General features: G+C 34.7%; 1 protein-coding gene across 1 annotated transcript in view; it reads left to right on the top strand.

The window, feature by feature from the left end:
- Positions 1-23,275, top strand: part of LOC149805414 (tetratricopeptide repeat protein 8-like) — a 145,293-nt gene extending 122,018 nt beyond the window's left edge. Inside the window, exons 10-11 of the mRNA XM_089949974.1 lie at positions 9,155-9,238; positions 20,495-23,275. Coding sequence (XP_089806100.1) covers positions 9,155-9,238; positions 20,495-20,611 — 201 coding nt within the window. The 3' untranslated portion in view covers positions 20,612-23,275. The remainder of the gene's footprint in view (positions 1-9,154; positions 9,239-20,494) is intronic.
- The last annotated feature ends 515 nt before the right edge of the window (positions 23,276-23,790 follow it).

Below are 23,790 nucleotides of genomic sequence, written 5' to 3'. Positions count from 1 at the left end.
TGGACACTCTAACCACTAGGCCACCAGAGTAGTCTATACAGTTTTATGGCAAAACTACTTTATAATGAAGTACATAATACACATTCAGCTGCTGCATAATGAAATGGAATCCATGCCCATACTATAGACAGGAACAGTATTATAACAAAGGGCATTATAGTGAGGGAATGCTGTACCATACTGAGCAAACTTTTAACATTCAAATAATGATAATTAAAGATGAAGCCTGTTTTATGACAAGTTAAATAAACATATTGTCTCTGTATTTCAGCAATAACTTACATCCAGCATGTGTTTGTTCTGCAAAATCATCTTTATGTTACCTTGGATTGTCAGCTGTTGAAAAGCCAAATAGTAGAATTAAAATAAACCTATTTTAATTGGGATATGAGTGTTCAGAATAAAAAAAAACCCAAAATTTACTCTAGGTTTATCAAGTTTTCTTTAATTTATCCATAAATTATTCCATTTTTATCTTGAAAAATGTCTTGGTTATGTTCTAAAAGACAGCAAGGAAATAATGCAAACACCTACCAAACTAATTTGTTACAATAGTATTAGCTGCTGTCAGACTGGTTTAGGAACTACTTGTAATAATAAACATTTCTGGCCAAGTGTTGGACAGGTTGTTTGATTATTGCAGATAGCATACCATTCCCTCTGATAACTGCTACTGCCTGCTCCATTCAGCATCAATTTTGATGGAAACCCATTACGGCAGCTCAGTCAGGAATTATTTGCCTTCCTAAAAACAATGGAATACACAAAAAAAAAAAACAGTCAAAACTGCCATTGTCTCAGAGCCAACTGCCAGTAGCTGTTTCATTGTACCGAGAATCAGCAATCAACATCATTATGTTCTTGAATATGCTGCATAGATAATCAAATCAGTCTTTGTAGTGCAGAATGTACAAGATTGAGAGTTAGAACCATCTCTTGACATTAGGTGTAGTATTCATAGTGCATCATCTGATAATTGGAAAATATAAGGTATCACAATGACAAATCATTCTTGAAATTTATTTATTTCATATTAAATGACTTAAATACACATATAGTATCTTGAACTAATTAAGAATCATGAAAGAGATGTATGCCTTCACCATATTCTATGGAGAGGTCATAGAATGTGACCCATGTCTGATCTTCCTTTGATTATATCCCAAATAAGGTTGCATACATCATGAATTTTGTTTCCACTCTTTGTCATTCAACTTCGAGTTTGAAGTTGACCATGGCATTACTAGTGGGTCTGATTTCTATAAATACGTCAATGGCAGATCAAGCCAATTAGTGCTTGGAATTGTCTGTGGCACATTTGACAGGAGATGCCATTGGGTTTTCTTGATCAATAGAGAATGTGACAGCAAGGAGATGCCACACTGGTTATCATATTATTGTCTCTTGCCTTTCCTTTTGTACAAGCAGACGATGGATGCATTCTTGTACTCCTGGGGTATAGTTCCCTGAGTCCACATGGACTGGAAGAGTTCAGTAAGCTTTTGTGCCATGTGCAAGCCTCCAGCTTTGTGTACTTCTGGTGATATATCATTTGCTCCAGTTGGTCTGCCATTTGACAGTAGGTCAGTTGCTTTCTCAGTTCCAGTCAGGATTGGAGGATCAGCAAGTGTTAGGTTGATTTCCACTTGTGGCAGTGAATCAGTTGCTTCCTTGCTTATAGATGACTTGATTGAGGATGTGTTGAAGTGTTCTTTACATCTTTGAAGCATCTTTTCATGGGCAGCATGGTGCTGTCACCACTCAGTATTGGGGATATTGTGGCGGGACTGAGAGTTTTTCATGCAGTTGAGTACACAGAGTCTCTGAAGGATACGCAGTTTTCCTAAACATTGTCAGTGTTTATTTTGATTGTGTCCAGTTCACTGCACATTTCTTCAATAAATGCCGTTTTCACATTCTCCTGTTTCAAATTGGCAACATCAAGCCATTTGGGCACTTCTTTGCCTTGTGGTTGTCTGCTAGTCCAAATACAGATATTGAGCTTCAAGTCCATCATTTTGTGCCAGTCATGGCTTTCATTACTTGGACATAGTACCGCTTTCTGTTCCAGAAGATTATGTAGTCTATAAGATGCCAGTGCTTGGAGCATGGGCACATACAAGACATCTTGTTGTGGTTTGGTAGGCAAAAGACTGTTGATGATTAGAAAGTTGTGTTCAACATATTGCCCTCAGTAGCAGGAATCCACTGTTGTTGCATCTGCCAGTACTATTTTTGCCAATGATACCTGGCCATGTGTGCTGATATGTGCCAACTCTAGCATTAAAGTTACCAAAGATGATGAGCTTGTCTCCCTTTCATGCTTCTTCAATCAGGGTCTCAGGATCTTCATAAAATTTGTTTATGATCTCAGTCATGGTGGGTGCATAGGTGCTGATGATAGTTGCGATGCTTTTTCCTTACATTGGGAGTCTCATCTGCATTAATCGTTCATGCTGTATATAAGATTTGTGAGCTTTCTAACTGGCTGTGATTTGATGGCAAACCCAACACTAGCTTCATATCGTTCTTCTTTACCTTCGCCACTCCAGAAGAATGTGAAGCCACCTCCTTTCTTCAGTGTGTTGTCTATTCTCAGCTAGACAAATTTCACTCAGTGCTACTGTTTGGATGTTCTCTACCAATTAAAGCTGTTTTTCTCTCCATAGACTGTCTGCTGATGTACTGTCCATTAGTGTACATATATTCCAGGCACTAATGGTGAGTTGTATCACCTTTGTCTTCTTGCAAGGTTTTTGATCACTAAGTGGGATTACTGTCAGACATAGTATGATGGCCTGGATTAAGTTGAAGCAAGTAATGCTTATGTCACCTTTCCTAGCTCCTTTACCATGTTATGGTGGTGAGCACTGTGATCCCAGAAGGGCTGCTCAGTCTCCCAGGAGTCTTTCAAGATCCACTGCTGCTTTGTTATATTACAAATTGACCAAATACCATGAGCCACCTGTGTGCAGGTCAGCAGCTATAGCTCCCAGTATATACAAATTTTAAATGGACTTGCTGGATTTATACCAGATGTTTTCTCTGGCACAAAAAAAGAGGACCTGAAAAAATTGTTCACATTTTTATTAACATTTAACACATAACCCCTAGTGATGATTTTACGGGGCAGGAGGTAGTAGCCTACTGCCGAGCTCTGTAGCATCATGGTTATGCATGATACACTAAAGTGGATGGTATTATAGAAAGGTAAACAGATGTAGCTCTACAATGATACCAAATAATCTGGAATATCTAGTTGCACTACAAAATACAGATAGAAAAACCTCATTTTTTGGACCCGACTTTTTTCTACCCAAAATTTGCCCGTGGTCGGAATCCAATTTTGTGTCTTGATTTTAGACTTTTTGGTCTCAGATCTAAGGCAAACCAGTATGAACTGCAAACAGACAGATGAGCCTTTGCCAAAAGTAGGATAAGATGGGCATTTGGACTAAAGAGTGGTCTCCATACAAAAATAATGGCTCCATTTAGCCCAAAAAAAACCAAAAAAACAAAACAAAACAAGTCCAACTTTTACCCTTCTGCTCATGCACGAGTCAAATAGCCAATGAAAAATGATGTTTCTAACACAACTAGGCAGTATGTTATTGAAAGATGACCGGGGATTTGGTGTTTTCGAGTCTATTCAGAAATAGCTTTCAAAATGTGTTTCCTCTTGATTTTTAGGCAAAAATGACAAAAAGCTCCAGGGGTTAATGTGTTAATAGCATTATGACCCCTGTTTTGAACCTGGTTGGCCCTTTCACCCTGAAATTTGTTGCTGCTTGTGAAGTATCAAAGTTTGGATTGCAGGGAACTTTTAAATTGGATGCATTGAGCATTAAAATTTTATTGCATTTAAGCCAGAAAAGTCTTTGTGAAGGGTCACTTCAGCCTTTCTGCGTTCATCTCCCCCCATGTCAGTGTAAACTTCAAAGGGACAGCATTCCAACTCAGTGAAATTGACTGGGGTATCTTAACACGGGCCTTAGAAAGTAAACATTTGAGCTACTGACCCTAACCGCTTGGCACTTTTCGGACTTTGTCATTTTTTCGACCCCCTGTTGCTCCCAGCGAGAGATAGCCTTGCTACTGTGGCTCTCCCCACGAGGGCTTTCCCTAGGTGATAAAATGGCTCTATCTTGGCCAAACCTCGACTGATTTCCATCATCAACCCCTGTCTGAGTTTGCCTCATCGAGGCACATCGGCACATGCGAAAACCATACAAATGTGAAGTTTCCTTTTACCACCCTTACCTAGAAACCAAACCATTTTTTTGCTATTTGCATGGCAAAAGAGGAGTTGTGCATCAATATACAAGCATTTTTGTCTAGGGCTTGACCAGCCCAAATGCCACAGCAAACCGCTTGAAAAAATTCCAAGCTGTTATAGGCAAAACCGCATTTTTTGGACTATGTCCACTTATCATTTTTTTTAAAGGAAATTGTCACACACTGTCATTCACAGATTCTGAGTTGTCTAAACCTGATGAAAGAAATTATTTCTTTGGGAAAAATTAGGGACCACTGTCTACAATTGGGCAGAATAAATTAGGGCATACACTTTAGAGTAATCAGACTTTAAAGTGATGACCTTAGTAAAATATCTTTAGTCTTACAATTTCCTAGAAGAGGAAACAGTCTCGACTCCGGGCAGGCATAAAGAGATTAGTGCTTTCCTCATGAAACAAGAAAGGGACCAGGTGGTCATCGTTTAAAAAGAAAGACCTGTTTAGAGCTAAGACGCACAAGTTCTGAAAGAGAACAGGAATAAGGAACAGCTTTCTGAAAGAAAGAGGAGATAGTCTGAAGACAGAAGTCCAGAGAAAGAAGAACGAGGTCAGAATAAAAGGGACCATGAAGTCCATGAAGGGGCATAGCATAGAGTTTAGGAAGGATGAACTAGGAGACGTTGATATACGGTCAAAGGGAAGGAAGGTGATGCCATCAGTCGTGGATATTGCACTCTTTTCACCTCTCATTATGATGATGAAAGAAATCCAAATTAGACACACCTGTTAAATTGTATTGATATAATCTAACTTGAATTGGAATTGTTTTTATTAATTTGTTCTAATTAAATTTGTTTTTTTTCTTGTTAAAGGGAGCTCATATTGCTTTATTTCTCCCCAGTATTCTCGCTCAGTTCTCTATTCAAATTCCATTCTTCTTTCATTCCCGCTGGGCTATAATATTGAGGGAGGTCATCCTCTAGATAATGCCAGCCAATTAACCACCCCTCTTACTAAGAAGGCGACGTTACACTGCTCAATAACTTTTGCAGAGCGTTATCAGTTTATGTGGTCAGTGTGTTAATATTAAGAAAACTATGTCAAGTTTGGTTTTCACTTATTTATCACAAAATTTGACTGTGTTATGGCCCCAGTTTAACACAGAAGTTTTCACTTGGTGTCTTGAATTTTCATTTGTTCTCTCTATAAAGTCTTTTACCACTATCTGTGTATCAGACCTTTAACACCTAAACCTATTGTTAAGTATACTTAATTTAATTGTTTGTTAGTTTTTACATTTTTTAAAAATTTCATTACATGCTATTGTAATGTAACATCGTGTGTTGGACTTGACCTTGTCCAAAATTTAGTTCATTTCTGGTTGACCTGCTTGACATTTTTTTAAATTCATTTTATGTAAACAACTAATAGTTAGCTAAATTATTTTCTCAGTATATGGGCTTAATATCAGGATTATTATTATTAGGAGTAAATATGTTTATTTGGCTCTTAAGTTTTGGAATTTCCTGAGTGTATTCCAGGTTATGGTTTTGAGCTTGTAAACATCAGGATCATTGTAGTCATCAATTTATTGTGAGCCTAGCCCATAAGTCAATCTTAATGGTTACATATCATGCTGACTGCGACAGAATGTACTTTGAAAATATTGACAGAATTTTGCACCATTACACATACATGTACCTCCCTGTAATGTGAGCATAATTATTTATGTTTCTATCAAACTGGTAAACATGTAATATATGGGTAGTCACCCAGCATTCAGATGCCCCGAGTGGCCGAGTGGTCTAAAGTGCTCTTCATTACGGATCACTGCCATCTCACCTCTGTCTGCGTGGGTTCAAGTCTAGGATTCGGCCAGTGTGGGTATGTGAGATAGCTTGCCTGTAGCTTCTTGTGGGTCGGTGGTTCTTCCCAGGGTTTTCCAGGGTTCTTCCTCCACCATTAATACTGGCCGCCATGAATGGTCTATCATGTGCTGAAAAATGGAATTAAACCCAACAACAACAACAACAACAACAACCTAGTATTTAAAAGGGGAGATGATTTAGAAGAGTTTCTTCCCTTTTTTATATGTTACAGTATTTGTATATAGATGGGAAAGAAGTAAACTGTGTTCTGAACACCTCTGTTAGCATCACTGGTGGGTATGGTGCTAAACAATGTGCTGTTTATTGCATGCGGACATTAACTGATTTCTTCCTGGAAATTCTATCATGGAGCTACGAAATGCATTTTTGAGGTTATTTCTGAATGGATCCAAACACATCAGTTTGAGAGATTGAACAAGATGCCTAGGTGTATAAAAGACCTTGGTTTTGATTGGCTATTTAGGATATATATGTGCAGAAGATTGAAAATTGGTCTTCTTTTTGTGACCCTTGATTTTCATGTCCTGACCTAATTTTACTCTGAATCTGGAACTTATTCTACTTTTTGCTGAGGTTCATCTTGGGTATAAAAAATTATGTTTTGTCCATATTATTTTTTAACAGGAGTAGAAAGTGTACATTATTTTATATCATTATACAACTATGTCTTTCTCTTTTTGGAATTCCACCCACTTTGGTATATCATAAATCATAAATTACATTTCTTTCATGATAAGAGCAACAGTTCAAAATTGTTATTTTAATAATAATAATAATAATAATGAGGACTTTGTATAGTGCCTAATCTTTAGAAGCTCTAAGTGCTTTACAACATTAGACAACATCTATAAGATAAAAAACATATAATGATATGATTACAAACACAAACACCATGATATTAGAAAACATAGAAAAAAACATTTTAAGAACATTTAAGGTAGGAAACATTATTTGGTCTTTAAGTTTGTTCTTGCAGTCGAAATAAGTGAGTTTTAAGAGTACTCTTGAATGTGATCACTGTGTCTTTGTGTCTAAGTTCATTGGGCAATTCATTCCATGTTGTTGGCCCTGGTATGCAAAAGAACGCTGTCCATATGACTTTGTTTTCATAGTGGGAATAATGAGTATACGATTGTCAGAAGATGAGCGTAAGTATCTTGCTGGTGTGTACACATGGGTGAGGTCGGATAGGTATGTTGGACTAGAGTTGTCAGTGAAACGTAGCACAGAGAAAAAATTTTGTGTTTGATTCTGGATCGAATGGATAGCCAGTGTAGGGTACAGAGCAGCAGGGAGGTGTGCTCTGATCGTGGTACTCTAAGTATGATCTGAGCAGCTGTGTTTTGAATTTTTTGAAGTTTTTGGAGTAGATATTGAGATGAACCAGACGGAATTGAGTTACAATAGTCCAGTCTTGAAAGTACTAATGAACACACAAGTGTTTTAGTGGCATCAACTGAAAGATATTTGCGAATGGAGCTGATGCATCTCAGCTCAAGATATGCAGCCTTGCATATGTTCATGACATGTCGGTGCAATGTGAGAGTACTGTCCAGAGTAACACCTAGGTTTCATACTGATTTTGTGAATTTAATGTTGGTGTTGCTGGTATTTATTGTTTTAGGTAAAGGATGTGAATGAGAAAGTCTTTGTGTTGTAATCAGAATGGTCTCAGTTTTATCATCATTCATCTGCAGCTTGTTACATGTCATCCATGATTTCACATCAGAAATGCACCTCTCTACACCTTTGGATGATAGGATCAACTTCAGTTGGGTGGCTAGATTTGTATATTTGCATAATATACAATATGCATAATACTCACATAAATTTATGACAAGAATAACCACAATGGATTACAAAACCTCAAACATTGCTATGGTTTAATGCATAGAATATATAGTTGAATTCAGCTTGTCTATTCAGCTACAAAATATTTAACTTGAAACAGACTATATTGTATCTGATAACATGGCGTTATGTGACATAGGTCTGACTTTCTAGAAATGTCAAATAAATGTCAAATCATTCATTATATGAAACAATTTTATCACATAGATTGGATAGCTAGAAAGAATAAATTTTGCATTTTCACATACCTCTACAGCTGAAGATTGATTCCATGAAATGGACTGTTCCCAGAGAAGGCTCATAAGCATTGTGACAGTATAAAGAAAAAAAGCACTATAAGTACTCTGGACATGGTCAAATCCATGGACAGAGAATGGGGGTGTATGTGTGTGTGTACCCCCAACACATACCCACATCCACAAGCTGGCAATTTGTGCATGCTGCAGTAAGTGAATAGAAATTGCTATTTTGAAATCACCATGGCAAATATCATACCCCATGTGTGATACTCTACACTGCAACAAAGCCCAATAAGCATTTATCTTCATACTTAACATAAAAGGTATTTTCATGATAACAAATTCATGACAGTTAGGAGTTTTGAAGCAAACTATGTTCTGAAATGGACACAGCATGACAGTGAAGAGTTAACTTTCTACAACAATACACAGAATCCTAACTCTTCTGGAAAACTTAGTATATAAATATATGCATTTATAAATATAAACATATGTATTTATGTGGAATAAATAAAATGTAGTATGTACACTGTTTCTTGGAAATACCACTTGCATAAATGTTTCATTAAAAGGAAACCTGGCAAGCCTAATTTCCTTTATATATATATTTATTTATATATACTGTATGTTAGTCAATGCTGTAGATCAGAAAAACAATGCAGGCATATAAGTAAAATTGTACATGATTGCATTGTAATGGTACAAAGATACTTGTACAAAATGTTGGCATTTACTGTTCTTGTAATGCAGACTTTTGTGTTAGATTTATTGTAATAATGTTATTTTGCATTTATTTATTGTAATAATGTTATTTTGCTTCTATTTATTGTAATAATGTTATTTTGCTTCTATTTATTTTAATAATGTTATTTTGCATTTATTTATTGTAATACTGTTATTTTGCATTTATTTATTGTAATAATGTTATTTTGCATTTCAGGCTCGAGCCTTTTTCCAGGCAGCATATGTAATAGCCCCCCATATGTATGAGCCACATTATAACTGGGCAGCTCTTGCAGATCAGGTATGTGAACAACTTTCAAATTTTGGAGAAAAAAAAAACAAAATCAAAAGTATTGAAATGAATGAAAGTTATTTTTCAAACTTTGTTAAGAGTCTTCTGGAATCAATTTAAAATAGTGAGGATGTTCATTTCTGTGATAATGCCCCCACCCCCAAGAGATTTTTGTCAGTACTTGAATTTGTTGATGGGGTCAGAACATTGCCAGAGATAAATTAGAGTTTATTGTGTTTCTAAAATTGTGGTTTGTAGTTGTAGTGATAACCCAAACATTCACACAAAAAGTGTGTACCCAATCAATTGAGAAGTGAATTCACAGTACAGGCTTCAGTTTTTGTTGCATCTAAGAAACTTCAACATTACTCTGAATCCACAACTTAACCTATAATTTGAGGATAAAGGAAGATGTCAGAAGTTAAGATGTAGATATATGGGTGGTTACAAAATTTTTTAAAATGGGGTTAAAATATAAAAGAGTTGGTTCAGTATGGTTTAAATAAAATTGCCATATTTCTTCTTACAGTGAAACAGGGGTTTGAATTTTGCTGTCTTCTCCCTCCCCCCCAATGCCCATCCCTTGGTGGATTGCAGTCCTCTTATCATACATCAGATAATAAATCCACACCTGTTTCACATAAATAACAATAATCCACACCTTGATTAATGTAAATAAGAATAACACACACCTTGATTCACATAAATAACAATGATCCACACCTTGATTCACACAAATAACAATGATCCACACCTTGATTCACACAAATAACAACAATTCACACCATGATTCACAAAAAATAACAATAATCCATGCTTTGATTCATGTATATAATAAAAATCCATACCTTGATTCACATAAATAAGAACAGTCCACACTTAGATTCATGTAAATAATAATCCACACCTTGATTCATGTAAATAACGATAATCCACACCTTAATTCATACAAATAACAACAATCAACACCTTGATTAATGTAAATAACGATAATCCACACCTTAATTCATACAAATAACAATAATCAACACCTTGATTAATGTAAATAACAATAATCCACACCTTGATTCATGTAAATAACGATAATCCACACCTTAATTCATACAAATAACAATAATCAACACCTTGATTGATGTAAATAACAATAATCCACACCTTGATTCACACAAATAACAATAATCCACACCTTGATACATGTAAATGATAATAATTCACACCTTGATTCATGTATATAAGAATAACCCAACCTTGATTCACATAAATAAGAATAATTCACACTTTGATTACTGTAAATAATAATCCACACCTTGATTAACACAAATAACAACAATCCACACCTTGTTTCTTGTCAATAACAACAATCTACACCTCGATTCATGTAAATAATAATAATCCACACCTTGATTCACGCAAATAAAAACAATCCACACCTTTATTCACTTAAATAACAACAATCCACACCTTGATTCATGCAGAAAAAACAATCCAGCCTTGATTCATGTAAATAATAATAATTCACACCTTGATTCATGTAGATAACAATCAGCACCTTGATTCACAGAAATAACAATAATCCACACCTTGATTCATGTAAATAATAATAAGCCACACCTTGATTCACATAAATAACAATAATCCACACCTTGATTCACATAAATAACAATAATCCACACCTTAATTCACATAACAATCCACGCCTTGATTCGTGTAAATAAGAAGAATTCAATCTTGATTCATGTAAATAATAATAATCCACACCTTGATTCATGTAAATAATAATAATCCACACCTTGATTCAGGTAAATAACAATAATCAGCACCTTGATTCACATAAATAACAATAATCCACACCTTGATTCATGTAAATAACAATAATCCACACCTTGATTCATGTAAATAACAACAATTCACACCTTGATTCATGTAAATAATAATAATCCACATCTTGATTCATGTAAATAATAATAATCCACACCTTGATTCAGGTAAATAACAATAATCAGCACCTTGATTCACATAAATAACAATAATCCACATCTTGATTCATGTAAATAACAATAATCCACACCTTGATTCATGTAAATAACAACAATTCACACCTTGATTCATGTAAATAACAATAATCCACACCTTGATTCAGGTAAATAACAATAATCAGCACCTTGATTCACAGAAATAACAATAATCCACACCTTGATTCATGTAAATAATAATAAGCCACACCTTGATTCACATAAATAACAATAATCCACACCTTGATTCACATAAATAACAATAATCCACACCTTGATTCACATAACAATCCACACCTTGATTCGTGTAAATAAGAAGAATTCAATCTTGATTCATGTAAATAATAATAATCCACACCTTGATTCATGTAAATAATAATAATCCACACCTTGATTCAGGTAAATAACAATAATCAGCACCTTGATTCACATAAATAACAATAATCCACACCTTGATTCATGTAAATAACAATAATCCACACATTGATTCATGTAAATAACAACAATTCACACCTTGATGCATATAAATAACAACAATTGACACCTTGATTTATGTAAATAATATTCCATACCTTCATTCACATAACAATAATCTACACCTTGATTGATCTAAATAAAAATTATCCCCACCTTGATTCATGTAAGTAACAGTAATTCACACCTTGACTCGTGTAAATAACAATAATGCTACTTACAGTGTATATGTGTTCAACATTAAACAATGAGTACCGTGTATACTCGCATATAAGCCCTTTCGCATATAAGCCAACCCCCAAACTGAACAGTTATAAACACTAAAAAGTGCATGACCCGCATATAAGCCAACCCACAGCTCTGAGACATCTCAAGATGCATGAGGTAAGTTCTAAATGCATTTATTTAGGAAAACTAATATTTAAAAAAATTACATGTATACTTATCTTAAGGTTGGCATGCATGAGTATTGCAAAGAAATGGTATAAACTTGTTTGAAAAATAATTTACTTCATTTTCTGTTTTCTTGTTGTTTCTGCCTAATTTAGATTTGTCTATAATTTGATCGAACGATGACAAGAATTTAGCAATCGTGAGCGCTGTAACTCTGCCTCTCCCTTTTGACTCAACTATTGTTTGTTTATGCATTATTGCATTGGACATTTTTTATATCAGTGCACAGGTAATTACGTTTTTACTTTGCTTTGAAATTGTAAATACCTAACTCATTAAAATGTAATCCCAGTATGACAACACAATGAACAACAATTTGGTTTGAATCAATGCTCGCAATTAGGCTACTGAACGTATTCACATAATGGTGTCACTGCATGTACATTGTAGGTTTGATTATGTGCTAAATTAAGTACATCCCTTGTAGTCGAATCAAGGGCACCATTGCACTAAACTTTAATGATATCTCCAAAATACAATAATGAAGTTTCAGAAATAATGCTTCAAAATTATGTTAATAGCGTAGTTGTAGTTTCTTTGGATGTAAGAGACCTTACACCAAAGCTGTCAACTTTCAGGCCGAGAGGGAAAAAAAAACTCCACGCCAACCTCCTGATTTCATAATATACTCCGATTTTTGGAGAGAACTCCCGATTATTGCATTATGTGTTTGATTTTCATTTCTTCTAAACTAGAGAAGTCTTACATGTTCTGTTTATCACCTGTGAATTATTGTTGCGACGAAATAATTACTTTACTAGAAAGAATTTGCTTCTTCACTAAATAGAATGTTAAGTGTAATCATTATTCATGTAAATTAATGATTTTTTTGTACCTCTACCACAATACAAAAAATAATAAACCAGAACCAAAAACTAAACCACAACAATAAAATCATCCACAATTGATTACAATCCCAAGAATGATTACTACGAATGCTATAACTCCATATGTTATAGTGCCATTCCCATGAAAGAAACTTACATGAGTGAACACCTGGCATTTTTATACAGTATATACCAATGTTACTTAGCATCGTTAAATGAAAAGAAGGAATGAAAATACACACCAATCAGCAAATGTGTCCTCAAAAAACTAATTCTGAATACATGTTTTACATAAAGAATACTAAATGCTTTATGAGTTGATAATAAGGGAATAAGGTCAGATATACAATGAGGGGAAAATAGTTGCCATGTGTACAGTACCTATTTAGGTACCTTTAGTTAAATAAAACTGGAAATCCTTTATTTGCCAATCAATTGCTGGTGCTTGCATAACACACAATAGTGTAGAACGTGGTTTCTTTGAATTATGACAGAGGGCCAGTCATTTTCACAAAATAGTTGCATCAATAAGGAATAACTTTTAATTAGTCGTGCTGGCTTTCTTGCTTGTTTATTTAAGACTAATCTTTAGCTATTGTGCAGTTTGACCACAGCTGACCAGAATATGAAATAAGGGCTATCCAGGGAGAAAATAGGGTGCGTCACAGGGAGAAATGGCTAGTCTTTTTGCGAATTTTAATTATATTTGACCAGGAAGATCAATCAATATTTAGTGAAAACAAGGCTTTAAAAATGCCACGAAAAACCTCCCAATTTTAGGTCCCAATCTCTATCTTTTTTATTCAGTCTCCCTACTAGGCTTTTTAAAAGTTCATAAGCATGCCTTACACTCTGTTTTTGCAAAACTACGGTAATCGTGCTAATATTATGGAATAAAAGGCAATTACACATCATTGTACTGGTATAGTTGCCAGTCAAAATTCCCTCTTAACACAAGTCAGTTTCAGGGTTTTAATGATTAACTGGCCTTTACTGCTGTCGCAAAACGAAAGACAAATTTTCCGACTATCAACATAGGAGATGCTGAAACATCAAGCTTTCCATTGTGTGTAAAGTTATGATGTTTGTTCAGCCAAAACACAAAACTAAAATTAATTGATGTTGATGTTAGTTGATGTATATGAGAATTTTAGCCTTTATTATTACCACCCTTTGTGAACATGTAAATTATGCTGGTTATGTGCCTTGTACAATTAAACGCGTGTACCTTTTTAAAAATGTTACTTCAATTTGTAGGATTGCTTATATCAATGAAAATGAATAACTCATGAACATTTGATTCAATATAAATGAAACAGCTATTATGGACTAGCTGAAATGTTATCTGGAAGAATGCAATTTGGTCGAAACAATGAATAAAGCAAAATCTGCATCTGATAAGTTTGGGAATAAATAAGGATTTAAGTGACTCTTTGGATGCTTTGCTCTGTGTAAGTACTGTACATTATAGTTCAGCCTGGTCTCCCAGGTAAACTCAACCAGCCTGCGAATTATGAAGTCTATATTTACCTTTATTTAATTTTGTGTTGGAGAAATCAGAAAATATGCACATGCAAAATATTAACAAAATCAATCATAGTACATTATAACAGTTTAATAATTGTTGGATTACCAAAAGTTTTTTTTCTTCTAAACACCTATGTCTTATGACACAGAAAAAAAAAAAATATATTTTTTGTGTCCCAAGATTTGCAGACTTTACAGTAGTCAACAAAAAGACCTAAAAACTGTCAAGTTTAGACATTGGCCCGCTGATAAGCTGACCCCCCCTTTTCCCATGCCTTTATTTTTTCCTAAATTGTTTGGCTTATATGTGAGTATATATGGTAAACTTCTTGATAAGTTGTGGCCCTTTATTTTTTAAACTTTTCATGGACAAAACTTGAACTCAGGCAAATGCAAATCACACAATAAGGATTGAAAATAATACTAACATTGGAACTTTCGTGATTTTCATATCTTTGATCCTTCTTTTTACATTCTTAATTTTAATGACACATATATAGTTCTCCCTCATTATTATCCTGTCCATGGGAGTCATAGAATATACTGCCTTGTAGTGAGACCCCCTTATAATGAAGTACATTATACATGTAATTTTACTTCCACTTAATCGAGTGAGATCCATGACCATGTCTGCTTTATAACAGGAACTTTGTTGTAATGAAGGTACTTATAGTAAGGCAATGCTGTACTGCAAATGGCGTACACTGTATAATTATTTGTGCTTTTGAATTTGACTTTAAATTTTGCACTGAAAAACCTTTTGGAATACAGGACTTGGTGTTTTGAAAATAGAAGGTTTTATATATATGTATATGAAATATAGATTGCTATATAAAATATAAATTGGTATATAAAATATAAATTGTTATATATAAAATATAAATAGGTTTTTTAAAATATAAATTAGTATATAACAAATAAATTGGTATATAAAATATACATCGGTATATAAAATATAAATAGGTATATAAAATAGCAGTTGTTATATAAAATATAAATAGTTATATAAAATATAAAATCTCACAGGAATGACATCCATATTAACACATTAAATCTACAGACAGCTAAAGTATGTGGGCTTACATCTGTCCAGATTTCAGTTTCTCCTCTTTGGAAAGAAGCTATAATTCTGCCCAGTAATTATTTTGTTTATCAGCACATGAATCAGCCCCTAATTAGTGCACATCATTAGAGTCAGATTCATACATGCTCCTTCAGGTTCTTCAGAGGAAACCTGAATCTTATTCCCCATCTTAAGGGAGAGGCCTGCCCATCCACAAAATCTGCTGGAGTACTAAAAATTGAACTAAGGTTGTTTTTGAATGTTATAATAAATATATTTAATATGAATATAAGTAGAATAACCCAGTTTTAGAATTAGCCAAATATGTTTTTTTCATAAGTGTTAAATTTCATTTATCAAAGGCTTTGAGGTACCTATGCTTTCTAAGTTGAACATTTTAGGTCTGGGTTCAGTTAGAGCATGCAGATTTTAAAAATTGTGTTGGTGAAGTCAAAAGAAATTTCAGCAAATTTTCTGAGAAAATGTACTCATTTACCAAAACCTAACAATTTTGAAAGTATGAATGAATCAGATGCATCTTCCAGAATTTTATATCACCTGAAAAGTTAAAGCAGTCACATGGTCTATCCATCTGTCTGTCTGTCTGTCACTGTACAGCATCAACTTTTTTTAAAAAGTTAATTGAATTGTCAACAAACCCTTTATTCAGTGGTGGATCACCATCAGATTTTGCCTATACTGTAAATGCATCAGATGACTGGGGGTGGGGGATACCAAAAAAAGTTGAAGGTCAGTGAGGTATAATGGTCAAGATCACATTGGCCAATTATTTAAATTTTAGATGGGTGGTCATTGGTTAAAGTTTTAGGCTAGGCAATATATTCTGCAATTAGTATCATGGATGAATTGTCATCAGATATAGTAAAAACTAAAGTTTACCATGGAATATTAAAATATTGCTAATAATATGGAGGTCAAGAAGTCAGAGGTCAGTATGCACCTTACAGATCATATCATGAAACAACATTGTTTACATTTTGTCTTTTTTGTTATTTAAAAACAGCATGTGATTGCTTGACATGATCACTGTAGTAGCGTAAGTAAACAAAATTCTTTTTAAGTATTGCATATTATTTCATGAGAAAAACAAAATAAAGCTAATTAATTTAGGTTATCCATTTATTACTAGTTATTACCAGGTACAGAGCCTATTTATTCTTAAAATGAGGCTTGAAAGCAATCATTGTTGACAAGAAGCTTGAGGCTTGAAAGTAATCTGTGTTGACAAGAAGCATCATATCATCATCAGATATATAAAATTCAAATTTAATGACTGCCCTTCATCATTTTATTTTTTGGATATCACACATTAAAGTCTGTGAAGTTATTTTGTGCTGAGAGTCAATCATTTCCCATTGTAGTTCAATACTAATACATTATAAATCAAAAATTTAAACTAATATTTTAGACAAATATTACATGTCTATTATAGACTGTGTGATCACAGGATTCAGGCTCATTTCTCAAAAATTGCACTGAAATTTGATTATCACATTTTTTTAAAGCCCTACCATAATTTCTCTTTTAAATCACCAATATATTTACAAAATTTCCCCCCTTTTCTTCAAATAGAGGTTGGAATTTCTCTGCTTAATTTTCATTTCTAGAATAGACCCTAAATGTATTATTTGTACATATGACATACTGTACTGTATATACTTACTTATAAGTCAGGTCCAACTACAAATAACAAAGATCCTGATCTGCTGTATCATAATGCACCTGCAAATCAAGGTATATGTTGTTTGTTCTTCTGATTACTCTTAACAAACTGCACAGACCCAGCTCTACTGGTGCATTATGCGATGGTAGATCTAGGTATGTGCAGTTTGCAGTTGGATTCGTCCTATAGGCAAGTACATATGGTAGTTTTAATTGCATACCAAGTATGTGCTCTTTTTTCCATTTTGTTTCAGTATAAAAAGGCAGAGAAATCTTAATGAACTTAATAAATGATATTTAAATAGATGCTGAGCAATTCTGTTTTCGAATTTATTGAGGCATTTAAAACGAAGGAAAAGAAACCCAATTTAAAACATATTACACTTGCAGAAAAGTGAGCAGTCTACCCATGTCCAGGCAAAGGATGAAAATAAATAGGTACATGTACTCACTTGTTAAGGTACAGTCCCTAAGAGCCATGGAGTATACCAACTGATAGTGAGACAATCTTATAATGGAGTACCCTATACATACATTTATACATGCTAAAATGGGACCCATTACCCATACCCACTTTATGAAGGTTCCTATAATGAGGTACTATACCCACTATTTGAAGGAAAGTATAATGAGGGACTGTACCCACTTTATGAATTGTGTTATGGTGAGGGACTGTACCCACTTTATAAAGGGTATAATAATGAGGGACTGTACCTATTTTATGAAGGAAACTATAATGAGGGATTGTATATACTTTATGAATTGTGTTATGATGAGGGACTGTACCCACTTTATGAAGGGTGTTACATTGAAGGACCATATCCATTTTATGAATGGGTGCTACAATGCAGGACTGTACACACTTTATGAATGGTGCTATAATGAGGGAATTTAACATGCTATGAAGGTGCTCCAATGAGGGACCATAAAACTTTATGAAGAATGCTATAATGAGAGAAGGTGCCCACTTTATTAAATGTGCTATAATGAGGGACTAACACTTTATGATGTGTGCTATAATGAGGGACTGTAGGACTCATGGTACTACTTCAGTTCCCATAGTAGACCTATGCAAACCCCATGATATTAAAGAGTCAATAACTTAAAATTTTTGAGTGCTCATAATCAAACCTATATTTATCAGTATAGATGAAACCTGGATGTCAGCTTCTGTGTAGAGGAAAGGATATGAGCCGTGGCATTTTCTGGACCTGCATATGTTTGAAACATGTGCTTTCAATTCTGCACCAAAGAGTCAGGTGCTAATTTTAGTAATGAGTGTTCCAAACTCAAGACTGTTAAAGGACTGAAATTCCATCAATAAAACAATGCCTTTATTTTTTTTTCCACTTACAACTAGGATAAGCTCTCAAAAGGTTCTTTTTCCTACAACGTAACTTACATTATTAACAAATCCTGGTCAGCCAAACCCATATATGCCCTATTTACGGTTCACCCATTTCCAGGCTGGTTCCCATTTTTCCGTACCATTAGTACCATGTGTCCTGTAGCCACTTCATGAAGGGTGTTACAATGAGGGAGTGCTCTGTTCGTTATATCCAAAGTGAAGAAAATTTAAACTCCTGACTTTAACCAAAAATAATGTGCATATCATCATCATTTAAATTATAGATGTTTACGCCCATACAGGCATATACGTCTGGTTAATGTCCATAAGCAGACTATTTAATTGATCCCGGGGGAAGGAATTAGAGCCTCATCCCCCAGGCATTACTGTGCATAAAAGGCACTATTTATTTGAGCCGTCATGTCTTGGGTCAATAAGACTGGCTTCATAGACCCTAGCAACCTGAATGTAAGGCTATACTCAAGTGGGGATAGACCCAGCACACGCTCGAGTTAAAGGTAGCAATTCAGTCTGCATTAGCTGCGCTAGGTGTCAACGAATGGTCGCCACTATGATGTCACATCAGGACACCTAGGTTTTTATTCCCATGTGGAAGGTTAATTAATTGTTCATGAAGAGAGGAAAAAGTGCCTCTCCATTCATGTATTTAATATGTGCTATGCATGTTTATTAATTTAATGTCCGGCGGTGATGAGGAGGAAGGTTCGGTCAGGGAGGAGCTTGCTCACTAGGAAGACACCTTGGTTTATCCAGGGTATAAATTTTTTGACTCCAATGCCAAAAGGTTAATGAATTGTCATCTTGACGGAGTTTTGGAGATATATTCTGTGGCATTGTTTTTTTTTTAAGATAGTACCGCACCAGTGGCCGCTTAGTGATAGTCTATAGGGTTATTTAAACTTTATCTATTGAGTCTGATTTTGGTGAGATGGGTCTTGGTTTGGGTTCACCATTTTGTGTATGGTTATTTAAAATTTCCTAGGCTTAATGGTGTGCCGCTTTGTGCAGCTGTACCTGATGGTCCTTGGGGTTTGGACCACCTCATATATTCTTAAGCTTAGGGTCCTAACTAGTTTCACTAGGTATTTGGTTGCTGCATTGTGCAGCTGGGCCTGATGGTCCTTTGGGTTTTGACCACCTTGTAGATATTAATTTTTGGGGTTATAGTAAGTTTTCCTATCTTGATAGACTTTGCAGCCTTGTGCAGCTAGGCCTGATAATCTTGGGCTTTTTAGACCACCTTATATATTCTAGTTTTTGGGGTCTTATCTAGGTGTTCTAATTGTTTTTAGTGCCTCAAGGAGAGGCTGTGCCTTAGTGCAGTTGCGTTTGTTGTACTACATATAATCTGCGGTCACCTTGCGGTAGAAAAGGATGTTAGTGTCCTTAATGTGCATATTGAAATCTAGTACTTATATACTAGTGTACAACTTGGATCCAGCTGCAATCAGAAAACAGTTATGTAATCACATAATGCATTAGTGGCCTAAGTGGGTAGTGCATCTGCCTCTGATGCAGTTTGAACCCCAGCTGAGTCATACCAAAGACTTATATAATTGGTACTACCTACGAGCAGCCTTACTTGGCACTCAGCATTAAGGTTAGTGTTAGGAACTTAGTACTGGTCAGCCTGGTATTGGGATGATGTCTCAGGGTGGGACATGATGCCACATGTCTGCGGCATGATGCCCCAGTGCTAGACGTCATTATAAACTGCCACACTGCAGACATTGTAGCAATATTAATAAAACTGTTAAAGCTACATTCAATTTAAACACAAAGACATATAATAAACCAGCCGATCTGGGTCTTTGCAGTTTAAATTCAATTGTGTAATTCAACATACATTTTTTTCAGTTGGGAGACTTGCAGAGCAGCTATAACGCAGCCAAGAGGGCAGTGGATGCATTCCCCAATCATGTGGACTCAAAGGAACTTCTAAAACAGTTGAAACATCATTTCTCATTGCTCTAAAGAGGACTGAGACCAAAATACATTGTGAACTGAGACCAAAATACATTGTGAACTGAGACCAAAATATATTGTGAACTGAAACTGAAATACATTGTATCATGATAATGCCTGTGATAGTGTAATCATATTTATTCACTATGTGTGTGTTTCTTCACAAGAGATGCATGCACTGTTCAGGATAAATTTTACATTTTGTGATTTACAGGTGCAAGTACAAGTTTGTTGTAAATGTAATAAGAACGTACATGTATCACAACCTGTGTGCACAAATTATTTGGAATACTGCCAGTGTCAACTATAAACATACTGTATATACTCACTTATAAGTCAAGTCAAACTGCAGACAACAATGAAACTAGAGCTGGGTACCCCAAAATATTTTGTACTATGGTATACCAAGGTATTTTATAGACATACTGCAGAACGTACCATGCTATACTACAATGATATTAGGGACCAACAGATTAATATACTGGGGCAGGGGCCTGACACTATTTTTCGACAAATTCCCTCTGTCAATAGCTGGAAGAAATCTTGCTTAGATATATAGCAAAATAACACGATAGTATGTTCATTATATTATTGGAAGAAAAAAAAATGATACAAGAAAATAATATATCTACGTGCTAAAGAAAATTGCACACCCCCACCCCTCATTAAATGTACAGTGGTTTATAGCATTAAGTTTCCTGTGACTTTTTCCACCTTGTGTTAAATGTTTGGACAGTTATGTTGGGATAGGAGGTCAGAGTTCATTCCTCATTGAAAGATGGAATATGGCACAGATTAGAACACATTCATATATACTGAATAGCTGGCTCGATCCTTTGTTCTCTTACTAAAGTTACAAATTACAAATTATGTTTATATTTTTATGTCTGAGAGGACAAAATATCCATTTGATCAGTTTCAGGCAGGTAGATGGGTACACTGTATCTCTGTATTAGGGTTTAATAGCATGTCAGCACAATATTGGCTATTAACAGGTAGAGCTTGATATAAGGCTGCTAAATTTTGTTAGTCCTTGGGTAAAGTGATTACAGCATACATTGGCATGTGATTTCTGGAAGTCCATGTTTTCATTAGGACACATCGGAGGAAACGATGACTGCAAAACACTTTTTGTATTATTTTATAGTATATGTGTAATTGTTATATTATTTTCTTCTGTCAAATGTACAAAAAGCAGAGGAATTTTGCTTGTACAGTACATTGAAGTGTAAGCTTATTACCATAAAGTTTCTTTTACAAGCTGAGGGCAACTGTAAACCACACAGACTCCGCTGGCAAATCAAGGTTTGTGTTATTTGTTCTTCTTATTAGTCCCAGCAAACTGCATAAACCTAGATCTGCATGCATATTTCAGTATGGCAGTTATATCTTGTCCATGGATATTACACTATAATTTTGTGAAAATGAAACAGTACAATAGGTTTTTCTTCCTAAGATAGAAAATGAAACATTTCGTCCCTATTTGATGACACCTTATGTTGAATTTTGTATGTTGCAACAGTGTTAAAGTCAGAAGTAGCAAGATAGTACATTATTGTTAATTTGAAATTCCACTTTGACATGCAAGGATGGTCCCCTGAAACCATTGCCAAGGCTAAATAACTGCACATTGTATGCACAGCAAAAACATAATTGATGAATCCCCCATATCCACACATCAATCACCAGCTGTCAGCCAATTGCTGTATTCAAAATTCCAATGTGCCATCTTACAAGTCTTGTCCTAGGCAGTGTGTGAACTGTTATGCAATGACACCTGTTGTTTTAAGCTTGTGAGACAAAGAAAACATCTGTTACTTAAATGCTTAGACACCTTGATAGTTTGTAATACATAATGTGAATAAATTCAAGTTCCAATAACATCATCTTTCTTCCATCCAAATTATTTGAATTTTTATCTGTATATCTCTAAAAGGTGATACAATTTTTCAAAAAAACATAAGTTTTCCAGGAAATGCTGTGCAAAAAAGTTGGTATGATTATCTCTGTTCTGATGATTCATCAATTAAGAAATAATACTGCATTTATTTTCTTTATTACTGTAATGGGTGAATTAATTTTCTGATCTTTTTTTGTTGGTTTTAACTCACTTTTAGTAGATTATTTGCTGCATCATGCAGATGAAATGGGAACTGCCCAAAGACACACAAAGGCAGCTGACCTGGGCAGGCCTGGGTAGGTATTGAACTCATGACACTTTGAGAATATATCTAATACTCTACCAGCTGAGTTACTGAACTGTTTTGGCATTGCATTATGCCTGATTTTGGGGTTTCAAGCTGTGTATATCTTAAGTTTGTATTAAACCAAATATGATGAATACAGGACCAGACCATACAAATTAACATGTAGGTCCTTTGTATCAGCAAACAAATCAGTGTCTACAGTTAATACGGTCTTGAATCAGTCCATAAATAATTAAAAGCTGTAATTTCAGTTTGCATGGGAATTGGAAGAGTTAATTTTTGAATTAATGTAATTTTAGATCTAATGTCATTATAATTAATGTAGTCCATTTCAATTCAGTGGCTTCTTTGTTTGGACAAAAATGTATTTTCAGCACCATTAGGCTGTTGCATGTATGAATTCAGAATGTTGTATCTTAATTAATATTTGTGATATTTTTGACAAATAAAGTTTTTATTAAAATTATTTTTAGTTTTCCTTTATAGAGATCAAGCAGCACTGTTGTACTGCTGGTGCCTGCAGATAAAAGCATTTACATGTCCATCTGTGCAGTGTCAACGAATGTCAGTCTTTCTTTTTGCCTTGTTCATAAGCAACAGTTTGGAGTGGGTTTAATAGCACCTATTTCCAGAGGAAGAAGCTGAAGGGGCAGACTTTGTACATCCATATACATTAGTTGTACATTCTTAGTTAAGTTTTTTCATTTAGCTTAGGTTTTCTTTTGTACACTCTATAAATACTATCATACTTAAAATCATTATTGCTTTTTTACAATTGATACATTCTGATCATAATTGTCTTTATTAAGTACCACACTCTTACAACAGAAGTTCATGGTGACCTACATTTCACATTTATAGGCTTAGGTGCTGTCATCTAAAGTTATGCCAGTCAATAATATAAAGAATCCACCTGACTGCCAAAACATTCTAGCCCATATATCACTCCTTACTGACTTTGGGTAAAGTTTGTTTTAAGTT

The sequence above is a fragment of the Sinohyriopsis cumingii genome, chromosome 2 (assembly GCF_028554795.1).
Source record: "Sinohyriopsis cumingii isolate HCF-2022 chromosome 2, ASM2855479v2, whole genome shotgun sequence".
Lineage (NCBI taxonomy): Eukaryota > Metazoa > Mollusca > Bivalvia > Unionida > Unionidae > Sinohyriopsis > Sinohyriopsis cumingii.
This window is presented reverse-complemented; position numbering and strand designations above follow the sequence as displayed.